Below are 12,062 nucleotides of genomic sequence, written 5' to 3' on the forward strand. Positions count from 1 at the left end.
AGAATTCTGTAATCACTTAAAATATCAGTTTAACTTCAACAATGTGAAAAATCCTTTTACTATACTGATGTATAAAATTTTATGTCAATAAATCTCTAGGCTAATTGGTCCAATTGCATAATATAAATCAATTGTTCATGTTTCAGATTACATGCCATAATTGTTCACTATCTTAAGTTTGTTTGTTAATAGATAATTAAAGAAAATTATATAATTTATAACCTAATTACTATTTATTTTTCTTTCAAAGTCTGAATATTAAATTTTATTGTTACATATAGACACAAACAGGTGACCTCATGTTAATCATATATCATATTTCCCATATCCTTAAATAGTTTCAAGAATATTATCTTTGGATGGTATCTATGGATGACTACAATTTGTTTAAGCTGCTACCAAATATCATGGGTTCCAGCTATTTTTTGTTAATGTTTCAGGAGACATTCTGGTTCCTATCTCTACTAATTGCCTTTTAATACATTTTTGGAAGCAGAAGAACTTAATCAAAGTGTATAAATATTTCTGAGGTCTTTGATATATAATATCAAATTGCCTTCCAAAGAAAGCATGCCAATTTCCAATTTTCTTCAGCAATGTATGGAAGATTCTGATATAATATATACTTACCAATACTAACTATATAATTTTCTTAATTTAGCTATTTTTTCATAGCTTTTATTCACATCTACCTTATTACTAAATTGTCCAATATTTTAATATCTTAATTGGATTTTTATAAGTCTTTTGCTAATAGGTTCTTCATGTCCACTTTTCTATAGGTTTATTTCTGAAACAGTTCAGGATGTAGCGAACATATGATCTAAGAACGGACATTCTACAGAGGAAAAATTATCTCTAAAGAATGCCACAGAGTATAAATTGCAGGTTAAACCCTGTATGTGGCATAGGAAGTTACCTGCCAAGCATAAAAAAGACAAGAAGCATGACATAAACATATGGAATTAGTTGCTCTCCATTCTCCCCAGTTCATCCCTTGCACACCTTCCCTCACCCACTGAGGTTTCTTGTCATTAGCTGTTGTGAAAAGAGAACAGTGAGTTGTGAATCAAGATCCTCTAACAAATACTTGTACAAAAAAGCACTGCAACAGAGGGTAGCATATCAGTTGCCACAAAGATAAGGATGCTTTATGCAGGCAAAGACCTTTGAACAGCTAAACACAGAAGCCTCTTCATACGCACTCTCCAGTGATCTACTTTATCATTCAAACACATTTTTTTCCCGTTCATCAGAGCATCTTTTCATTTTATTTGCTGTTCAAAACACTAGGACACAAAGGATGTGCTTCATCTTCTGTGCCACTGAAATGAAATCTTGAGGTAAAAAAAAAAAAAAAAAAAAAAAGCCTTGCCCTAAATTTCCTTTCAAAAGTGAAGGGTGAAAAGACATCAAGCAGAGGACACAGTGTTATTGTTGCAAGAAAGTCACTTCTGCAAGTAGAGTCCAAAGTCATCAGCAGCAGCTCAATCTCTTCCTCACCCATAATGAATAATAATAATAATAATAATAATAATAATGATTATGAAAACAAGGAGAAAGGGTTCCACTTGTGGAAATGGAATTTCTTATTGTGCTTCCTCCTGATTATCATGAACATCTATGAGCACAGCTGTTTCCTTTCTCTGACTAATCCTAAAGTCAATGCCATAATATTGACCCCCTTCTATTACATCCTTAGAGCCTATTATATATCACTTTGGGTTCTATTCTGAGCAGGAGAAATTGAAAATGTATCTTTTCATTGAGCAGCAACTGGAAAACCTAACTAATTAACTTAACTTGGTACTGATAAGTTTAGAAATGATTTTTAAATTTTTATAACCTTTAAAAATTGTACAAAAATTTTTGTACAATTATATATATATAATATAAATTACGGACATTTTATAATGTCAGAATATATTTTTTCAAACAGACTGAAGAAGTAGGGCGTCTAAAAGTTCTTCCTGACATAATTTTGTTTGCTACAGAATATGCATTTATGTACCAGGGTCATTATATAAGTTGCTTTAAACTTTATAATTTTAGGGTAAAATGTATTATTATTTGAATGGAGTTTTTAAAAGCCATCAAAGTAAATACCCATGAGAACCTTCACCTATAGTGCTATTTCTAGCAGAGAGGATTTAATATTAGATGGATTCTTTTCGGTGTCCACAGGAAAATTTTATTAGTTCGAATAACAAAAGAAGTCATGGACAATGAGAAAATAAGACAAGACCGTATTTACATTCATAGATTTTATTAACCAATTTCACCTATAGTAATCACTGAGAAAATACTTCTTTAATGAAAAATTGTACAATGAATAGACTAGCAAATTAACGATAGTTCTCCATGTGATTATTCTTTGGCAATTCAGAGGCACTGTAGAATTTTAAATCGTGATGTTAATTGTCCACACGTGCAGAGTGTACTACTTGTTACTAAGATTTGATTTTATGGCTATATATTTTTACAAGATCTTAACATTTACCAGATCTTGTAAGTGATTTTATTTAATTGTGCAAATAATTCTTCTATACCCCCTTCCTATAATCCTCCACTCACATGGTTTCCTACAAACCTGAAAGTTAAAATTGATCTGTAAATTAACCACAGGACTGAAAAACAGGTATTATCTATGTACACACACATCTTCCACCAAATTTTTTTACTTTGATATGAGGAAATGGTAATAATAATCAAAAGCTGATTTATTTACTGAGCATTTCATGAGCACACTATTGTATACAGCAGACTACTGTGAGATTATTCTGTTTCCTTTTTTTAAATTCAGGTCTAGAATATTCCCCCAGGCTAAATTTATGCTGTTCCCATCTTTGCTAAGAGAATTTTCAGAAACTTGATGGTATTTCTTTGCCATATCACACCAACTCCTCTGAGAACAAATACAGATTTCCTTAAGCAGATAAAATGAGTAAGATTTCAGCTGTTTCCATAAATTTCCTAGGTTACGCATGGGAATGGGGCCTAGGGGCAATAGGCATTTTGGCTGTTTGGAAGGTAATTTGTATACTTGTTCTCTCTGAAGGATGCTCAGCTTACTTTGATATTAATATTCTGTATTGTATGACCTATTAAGTCGACTTTTTAAGGCTTCAGGCAAAAAGAAAGCAAAGGTTTTTTCTCTAGATGTCTCCTTTCTCAACTTGGTTGCATTTTGCAAAAATGAGCCTTTAGTTCTATTATTTTACATATTCGAGTTATACTGTGGTGGAGCCTACAAGGAAAGTTTCAACATTTTATCCTAGTATATGGAGTGGTATTGAAACACTGAATGCTCCAATATATGTTTTCTTCCAAAGAAATAAGCTCATTCTACGATTTGGAAGTGACTTTGCCAAAATCCAATCAGAACACAACTACAGAAATCTAGACAGTTATCTCAGTAGGTGTAGGCACTAAGGTATCTGTCTTTTAATTCAACATCTTTGATGATATCAATCTCTTGTTTTCTTGCCTGATTTTTAACTCACTAAAAAATAAATAAATGAACTAATAATCTGTAGTTTCAATAAAGGTAGAGCTTATGGGCAATAGTGTTTCCATACTGCTGTAGAGGTGAACAGACAAGAGTGCTCTCTATGGCTAGAACATGCACAGCTACCCTTTAATCCAGATCAAAGTCTGGGGGTAAAATTTGGCCCCGTGTTTTCCAAATACCCACAGTTTTACACTAATGGCCCTTGTATTTAGCTTGGAAAGAATTGTGCTACTTCTGTTTCTATTCTTGTATCCATGAGGTAACCAATAGTAAGAGGGCATATTCATTTTTCTATTTTCAAAGTATCAAGTTAGCAGCAAACCTGCAAGTTTTCAACAAACTCAGACTTTTTAAGCTGATAATCTGCAAAATGACATCATACAGAAAACTTTTTGATGGCTATACTGACAAAGACAAAAGATAACTTGAGTATCTTATCAACTAAAATTCTGAAGGAAATACATACCCAAACCTTCCGATTCAAATAGACATGTTTCATCCACCCCTAAATCTCGGCACCAGGATAAGAAATTTGCTGTATTGTCTCGGGCAAAAAAGGAGCCCGAGGGTGCATTGGCTTTGCATGGGATCTTCTTCAATGGTAGATTCTGAAAAATAAAGAAATTCATTCTAGGAGAAATCTGTCAAAGTTAGCACAATGATGTTTTAAAAACATGTTTTCAACAAAATGCTTTGGAATGACCTCATGCCAATAAATAGGCTTGTGAAGAACCCTAGAAAGGAAATATAATGCTATGCAATTAACCTGGCAGTAAGGGACTGAAAATGTGTTCCTGCAAGCACATATCCTTTTCTTTTTCGTACCTAGAAGGAAAGATAGTTAAGTACTTTTCTTGGCTCGGGCTGCCGATTCTCTTTCTCTTCTATAATTTTTATGGCCTTCCCTTTCATCTAAGCATTCTATCAGTATTTTTCACAAAGTACTTATTAATGTATTTCTCATTGGTGAAAGAGGAATGGGAGAAACACAAATATATTATATGAATATGATATACATATAACATATATACACCTGCATTCTTACAGGTATAAACACATACTGTAAAAATTACACAAGAATTATAAAGTCAAAAGAGAGCAGCGGAATTATTTAACATCACAAGTCTCAATCATCAATACCAAGAAAGGGAAATGCTAAAAATAATGTAATGATAACATTTGCTGTGTGTGGTGGCTCATGCCTGTAATCCCAGTACTTTGGGAGGCCGAGGCAGGAAGATTGGAGTCCAGGAGTTTGCAACTAACCTGGGCAACATAGTATATCCTATCTCTACAAATAAAAATTAGCCAGATACTGTGTGCACCTGTAGTCCCAGCTGCTCAGGGAGCTGAGGCAGGAGAATTGCCTGAGCCCAGGAAGTTGAGGCTGCAGTGAACCTTGATCATGCCACCGCACTCCAACTTAGGTGACAGAGTGAGATGTTCTATCAAAAATCTAACATTCTACAGACTTTTTTCCAGACTATTTTCTTTTAAACCACAGGATATAGCAATAGCATATAATACAAACATAATTCTGGTCTGAACTCTGCTATCCGACCTTGAAATAGATTGTTTACTTTCTGCATCATTTCTATTCTGGGATAAGAAAGTGCTTAAGATAAGGGTGGGGGTGAAACTGGATAGAGTTTTCTGTTAGCCATCTCATAAAATTTTAAGCAGGAAGTCTCCCTTGGAACCATACCAAGTGTTATCTTTTTTCTTTAATAGAACATAACTTATTTCCATGACATTCCATGAAACTAAAGAATGTAATTCTTTATGATGTGAAAGAATGAGCCATGCCTTTGGGTGAGCTGGGCTACATAGGACTTTGCCTCAACAAGCAAAAAAATCAATGAAGAAGCACTCTGTGATTTAAATTTATAAAATCTTTCTTATATTCACAGTGAACCCTTAAATACAACCAAAATATTGTTGATTGTTGAACTCATTTACAAGGATGGTTATAAAAAAATAAAATAGTGGCTAAGGTGGATTGGTGAAGTCCTGCCAACATGCAACTCTTACTAGAGTTCTTACTAGAGTTCCAGGGATTTTTTGATTATATATAACAACTTAAAACATTCAGTTACTACGTCACTCAAAATGCATGTCTGTCTAATCTCAAAGATCCATCTCTTTGTTGCAACTTGAATTTGATTTAGGATAGATGCAATCAAAGTTTCTGCATAAATACACAGATACATACTTCAAGCACTATAGCTATATAAACCATATATAGGGTTACCTATATAACAATATTTCCTTAAATGATTTTGCCCAGATATCAAGTAATGGCTTTCAAAAGAATGCTTTCCTAGATGAGTTATAAAAACAATCAGAAATAGTGTAGTATAATGTCTCCCTTGTAATGTATTCATAAGCATTAATTAGCATGTATTGAAATTAAAATATAAATTCCTTAAGTCTAGCAATTCACTTCTAAGAATATATTCTACACATAAAATAGCATTCATGATTAAAATATATGTACAAGTATATTTGTTGCAACACTGATTGAATAGGAAAAAAACAAAAACACATCAAGAGAGCTAGTGGAATGGCATATAATATATAAATACAATGAAACTCTATATAATCATAAAAGTACAACATATGTACATGTATTGAACCAGAAATATGTTCAGAATATACTCTTAAGCAGAAACAAATTTGCAAACAGATATTTGTTCCATAATGTATCATTTTATGTTGTATATACATGTGTATACATTAGTGTGTGTGTATATACATGCAATATAATTGGCCATATATAAAGTTAAATTGCATGTAAATATATTGTGATACATATATAAATATTTACATAGTTATAGAATGTAGATTTAGAAATAATTCAAGAAGGACCTGCCTAATTGATAGTAACTGCCTTTGAGGAAAGGAATTGATTGATGTATCAAGGAACATTTACTTATTTTATATAATTCCAAAACAAGTAATAGGATTTTTAGTGTCTTTTATGTTTTATCAATACTACCAAATTAAAAAAAATCAAAGTAGTAGGCAAGTTATGTCAGCCAAAACATATTTTTTAAAAATCTGCTGAATAAAATCTCCAAGAGATGATGGTAAAGCTTTTTAAAGACACGAATAAGGCAAAAACTATGTTTAGGAAAAGAACATAATTAAATCCAAACAATGAGTCACTTTAAGATCTACCACCTGTATCCCTGGTGGGCAGGAAAAACTACATGTGAAACCACTTCAAACCAATATGAGTTTGCAGGTAAAAATTGTAATCTAGGAAGTATAAAATAAGTCACATAGCTACAGACTTGCTAAATGACATGAGGTACATGATCTATGCGGCAAAAAGGAACAAAATATCCATTTTGCACTGAAGAAGCAAGAGATTGATTTGACACTTAATCCACCAAGGGGTACATTCTGAAAGAACAGGCACAAGTGACAAGCCCTCAAATATCATTCAGCCCACTCTTGGAGAATTTACAAGGACAACCACTAAGCGTGTAAATGAAAATAGCATTTATTTTCCCTTTACAAAGTCATGTACCTATCATATGCCAGAATCTCACTATTTATTTAAAATTCAATGCAATTGTACTGGAAGATGGGAAAGTCATTTTAAGACAAATAAAATGATGCTGGCTATTGATACTGAAAAACTTGGGAATTCCCAGTGTAGAAGAATTTAGCAGTAACCCTGATCTAACTACTTGGCATTTAGGTAATTTATGGGGTGTTTGCTTCTGAGGAAGAGCTGTTAAATTGAGTGTTCCCATGCCAGCTGAAGACTGGAAAATAGTAAACAGTGTGAATAGAAGCTTCCAATTTTCATCCATATAAAACATTTTATTTGAGGATTTTTTAAAGTCACACTCATTAGTCCTATCAAGTCCATCACATATAACTAGAAATAAGGATCTCTGCTCATCAGGAATTTAAAAGAGAACCTTCAATAGTTCACCTGATATGTTTTCCATATTAGTTTTATTGAGCATATTGAGCAGTATTAACCACTCAATTCTTCAAATAACTACAACATTTAAATTATATATTATCTTTGTTTACTCAGGAAAGTTTTTTTAGACAATATTATGTTCTCAAAAACGAATTGATGAATGAATGAATGAATGAATGCTAGACTGCCTCCTCAAACTAGATCATAATTGACTTGAGAACAGGACCAAATACTCTGTATTAGAAGTTTTACATCCCCAAGGGACATGTTCCCAGGCCTTCAAAATTCACTAAGTTAATGGGATAACCATGCATAAAATGCCTTCCAGAAATTCAGAAAAGCATAACTGAAAAATTTAATACCTTCAAACCTTTTCTGAAAGTTACTGAATATGAATAATGAATAGAAAACAGTCAAGCTGAACCTAAGTTGGACAGAAATTTAGTCTCACTCACTCACTAGCAAGAGTCATGCTATATTGTACAATAGTGTCCAAAGTGTAGGATTCAATATTTTGTGTTAGCAAAATGAGAAGTTACTACCAATAAGCTATTGGGATTGTGTGCAAGCAGTCAACAGGATGAACAGTAACATTTCTAACATCAAGACTCTACTGATTTTATCTCTCAACAAGATTAATCCAACATACATACTTATAGCTTCTAAAATACTGATAGATTGGTTGATTGACCTATAAGAGAACAGTTATGCATTCCAAAAGGGCCCTTCCCATTCCCGTCAGGAAACAACCAAGATGGGTGACAATAAATAGAAAAAAGTTAAATTTTCTTCTAAAGGTTGTTATTACTAATTAAATCCACTGCTTTTCAGATTAGTTGCCAGGTAGGCCTCTGGAGTCCAATTACCTGAGTTCAAATTCAGCTATATTTCCCTTCATGCTGTGATTGGTAAATGTACTTAAAATCTATATTTCAGTCTCCTCTGCTATACGATGTTCATAAAACAAGATGTACACCCCATTGACTATGTGTCTTGGGGTGCAAATTAATTGAAGTGTATTAGTAAGTATTCAGAAAAGGTCATCAATGCAAGTAAAAACATACTGAATATCTGTGATTTCCTTCTCTCATATTTTCTTGCCAACATTGCATTATTTCCATTATGGGTATAAGAATTCAGAAATAGACTGCCAAATAATTTACTTCTTCTTATCTTTACCCTAAATTTGAACCTTAGCTTCTGAATAGTTTTCTAATATAACTTTCTACATTGATAAAAATGTCCTATATCTGTGCTAACCAATATGGTAGTCATTAGCCACATGTGGCTATTGAATATTTGAACTTTTAAGCATTTATTTCATTTATCAACCTAAATTTAAATACCCACATGTGGCTAGTGGCTATCATATTAGACAGCACATTCATGGGGGGACAGTGAAGCTACAATTTGGAGTTTTATAAAGTGTGGTGTTTGACTGCCTGACTAGCTTCCCTCCTAAATCATCTCCATGTCTCTCAACTCCCATCAAATCCAGTTACCCTGGATTTAGTTACTAAGTAACTTTACTTTAGTTACTAAGTAACTTTACTTAGTAACTTTACTAAAGTTACTAAGGTAACTTTAGTAGTTACCCTGGGTGTAGTTACTAAGACATACAAACATGAAAATCATTTTCAAATATTGTACATATATGCTGCAGTATGTCCTAGTTACGGTGTCATGAAGCGCATTCATAACGAATTCTATTTATAATGTTGTAATAATCTGCATCTGGAGAACCAGGATCTTATTTAGCATTACACTGCCACAGTGCCAAATATGGTGCTTTAGATACAGGGGGTACTGACTTACTGTTTCCTGAAAGTTATGGTGGGAGTGGGGAGGAGGGTACTCGTGTTGTAAGTGCCTTCAGTGCTCTAGGTACACAATGTTTACTTTCATATGACTTGTCCTATTTAATTCTCAAAAAACACCACTAAATGAATTGGGTAGGTAAGAGAAGCCCCATTTTCCAGATGAAGAAACTGAGCTTATGCACAGTTCAAACCAAATCATTTGGTCTCTTATGCTCCTACACTTTCAACTGTTCCATGATAGCCCACCAATGCCTTGAAGGTAATATATTTCAACATTTGATTTATCTCCCAAATGTTTGTCCAGGCAGCATTAAAATCAAGAATCATATATTCTCTTTCACCTATTCAAGTCAGAAGAAAAAAGACTGAGAGAATGGTATCTTTAGTTCCCTTGCATTGTGTGAACTGAAAATTTAATACTGGTAGTTTAAATAATTCATTCTTCACAAAAGTTTAAGTCATACTACTCCCCTTGATTACATCAAGTAGACATTTGAGATATAAAACAGAAGAGATAAATGAAGACACGAGGCTTGCCAAGAACTAATATTTTTTCTTTTCCAAAGGGTATATAAAGTGTACTGTTCAAATAGGCAGGCAATAAAGTCACCCTTTCCATGATGAAATTAATGTTTCTGCCTGTATCCCCTTGCTACTTTTAGTTTCACTGTATATTTAATAGAAAAATAATCTCTTTCAATAAAATTATTTCCTTCCTGATTCATAGTATCAAGGTGTCTAACTATAACAACCAAGTGGCTTGATAAATGATGAAAATATAGTCTTTAAGATAAAAATTATAGAAATGTTTTAAAAGGAAAAAAAACTTTTGTGGCACCCTAACCCTCTCCTGGGGACTCTCCAGTAAGACCCTGTGCCTCAAGCAGTGAGCTATGATTTAGGACAGTTGAACACAGTAAGCTTGAATCCAAAATTGACCCTTTCTCCTTTTTCTGTCTCCAAGATAAATTCCACTTTATATAGAACACATCTTACATCAAAATTTTAGTGCAATATTCATGCTGTAATGCCATAGGAATATTCACATGCATAAAAAGGAAATATAAAACAAGTTTCTCATAGCAGAGTTTTAGTACACCCTTCTTCCTCTGAAATCATGAAATTAATCACTTAACTGACAAAGTTGGCAAATAAGTACAGCATTTTGAATTATCTGAAATCATCTCTGGCGTAATATAAACTAATGTTTGAAATGAAGGTCAAACCTAGTCCTCAAGCCTCAGGCTTACAAGATGGACAATAAAAGTTACTATGTAAAGGAGTTGAAAACATTATCTACTAAAAATCTGCCCATGGATGCTTATAGCAGTTCTATTCGTTGGAAACAACCAAGATGTCCTTTAGCAGATGAATAATAAAGAAACGATGGTAAAGTCATACAATGGATTATTTGGTGCTAAAAAAAAAAAAAAAAGGGCGCTATCAAACCATTAAAACACATGGTGGAACTTTAAATGCATATTTCTAAGTGAAAGAAGCCAATCTAAAAAATACTACAGACTGTATGATTCCAACTATATGACAATCTGGAAAGGCAAAACCATGAAGACAGTAAAAAGATCAGGGGTCAGCAGGGAGGGACAGATGAAAAGGTAGAATACACAGAATTGTTAGGTCAGTGAACCTATTCTGTATGATACTATATTGGATACATGTCATCTGTAAAAACACATACTGTTTAACACTAAGAGTGAACCCTAAAAACTATGGACTTTGGGTGACAAATGTGTTAACTTAGGTTCAATGTTAACAAATATACCATTCTGGTGTACTTTCCACTCAATTTTGCTGTGAACTGAAAGCTTCTCTAATAAGTGAAATCTAAAAATGTTGAACTCATAAAGTCAGGGACGAGAACGGTGATTGCCAAGGGTAGGAGAAAGGGGTTGAGGTCTTGGGAGATGCTAGTCAAGGGTACAGTTTCAGTCAGCCAGTATGAGTAAGTGCTGGAGATCTATTGTACAACCTGGTGACTATTATTAATAACAATGTATCACAATAATTGCTAAGAGAGAAGATTTTAAATGTTCTCATCACAAAAAAAGTAAGTGGGGTGATGAATATTTTAATTATCTTGATTTAATCATTTCACAATATACACATATATGAAAACATCACAAATACACCATAAATACATGTAATTTTTGTTACACGTTAATTATACCTTAACAAAGCTTTAAAATAATGTCTGCAAAAAGGTTACTATGTCATTGATAGTTTGAGAAGCAACAAATGCTTCCCAAAGGAGAAAGTACAGGAAGTTTGACAACAAATGCATTCCTTCCATTTTTTTATACTGTGTGCCTAATTTATATATCCATCCACATGGAATCATCATCAACTATGAAAAGCTTGTCTTCTCCCAACTAATCGTTTGCATATGAACACACTGAGATTAATTTCTTAAAACCTCCAAAAGTCTAGTTCTACACTTTAAAATTAGTCAATTGGTGAGGCTATCGAAAAAATTTAAATAGAAATCTCAGTGTTCATAATGAGGAGTAACAGAAAGATTGTAACATTTACTATTATTATTATTTCAATAGTTTTGGGGAGACAGGTGGTGTTTCATTACATGACTAAGTTCTTCAGGTATAATTTCTAAGATGTTGGTGCAGCCATTACTTGAGCAGTGTTCAATGCACCCATTGTGCAGTCTTTTATCCCTCGACCCCCTCTCACCCTTCCCCCAAAGTCCCCATAGCCCATTATATTTTTCTTATGCCTTTGCATCTTCATAGCTTAGCTCCCAGTTATAACTGAGAAC

General features: G+C 33.3%; 1 protein-coding gene across 6 annotated transcripts in view; it reads right to left on the reverse strand.

Annotated features, from left to right (window-relative positions):
- Positions 1-12,062, reverse strand: part of GAS2 (growth arrest specific 2) — a 144,385-nt gene that overhangs the window by 83,162 nt on the left and 49,161 nt on the right. For all 6 annotated transcript variants that reach the window (XR_013403188.1, XR_013403189.1, XM_015114619.3 and 3 more), the window contains one exon: positions 3,978-4,119. Coding sequence is in view for 4 of the 6 variants with exons in the window: in XM_015114619.3 (XP_014970105.1) it covers positions 3,978-4,119 (142 nt within the window). In the remaining 2 variants the exon portion in view is untranslated. The remainder of the gene's footprint in view (positions 1-3,977; positions 4,120-12,062) is intronic.

Source organism: Macaca mulatta, chromosome 14 (genome assembly GCF_049350105.2).
Source record: "Macaca mulatta isolate MMU2019108-1 chromosome 14, T2T-MMU8v2.0, whole genome shotgun sequence".
Taxonomy (NCBI): Eukaryota; Metazoa; Chordata; class Mammalia; order Primates; family Cercopithecidae; genus Macaca; species Macaca mulatta.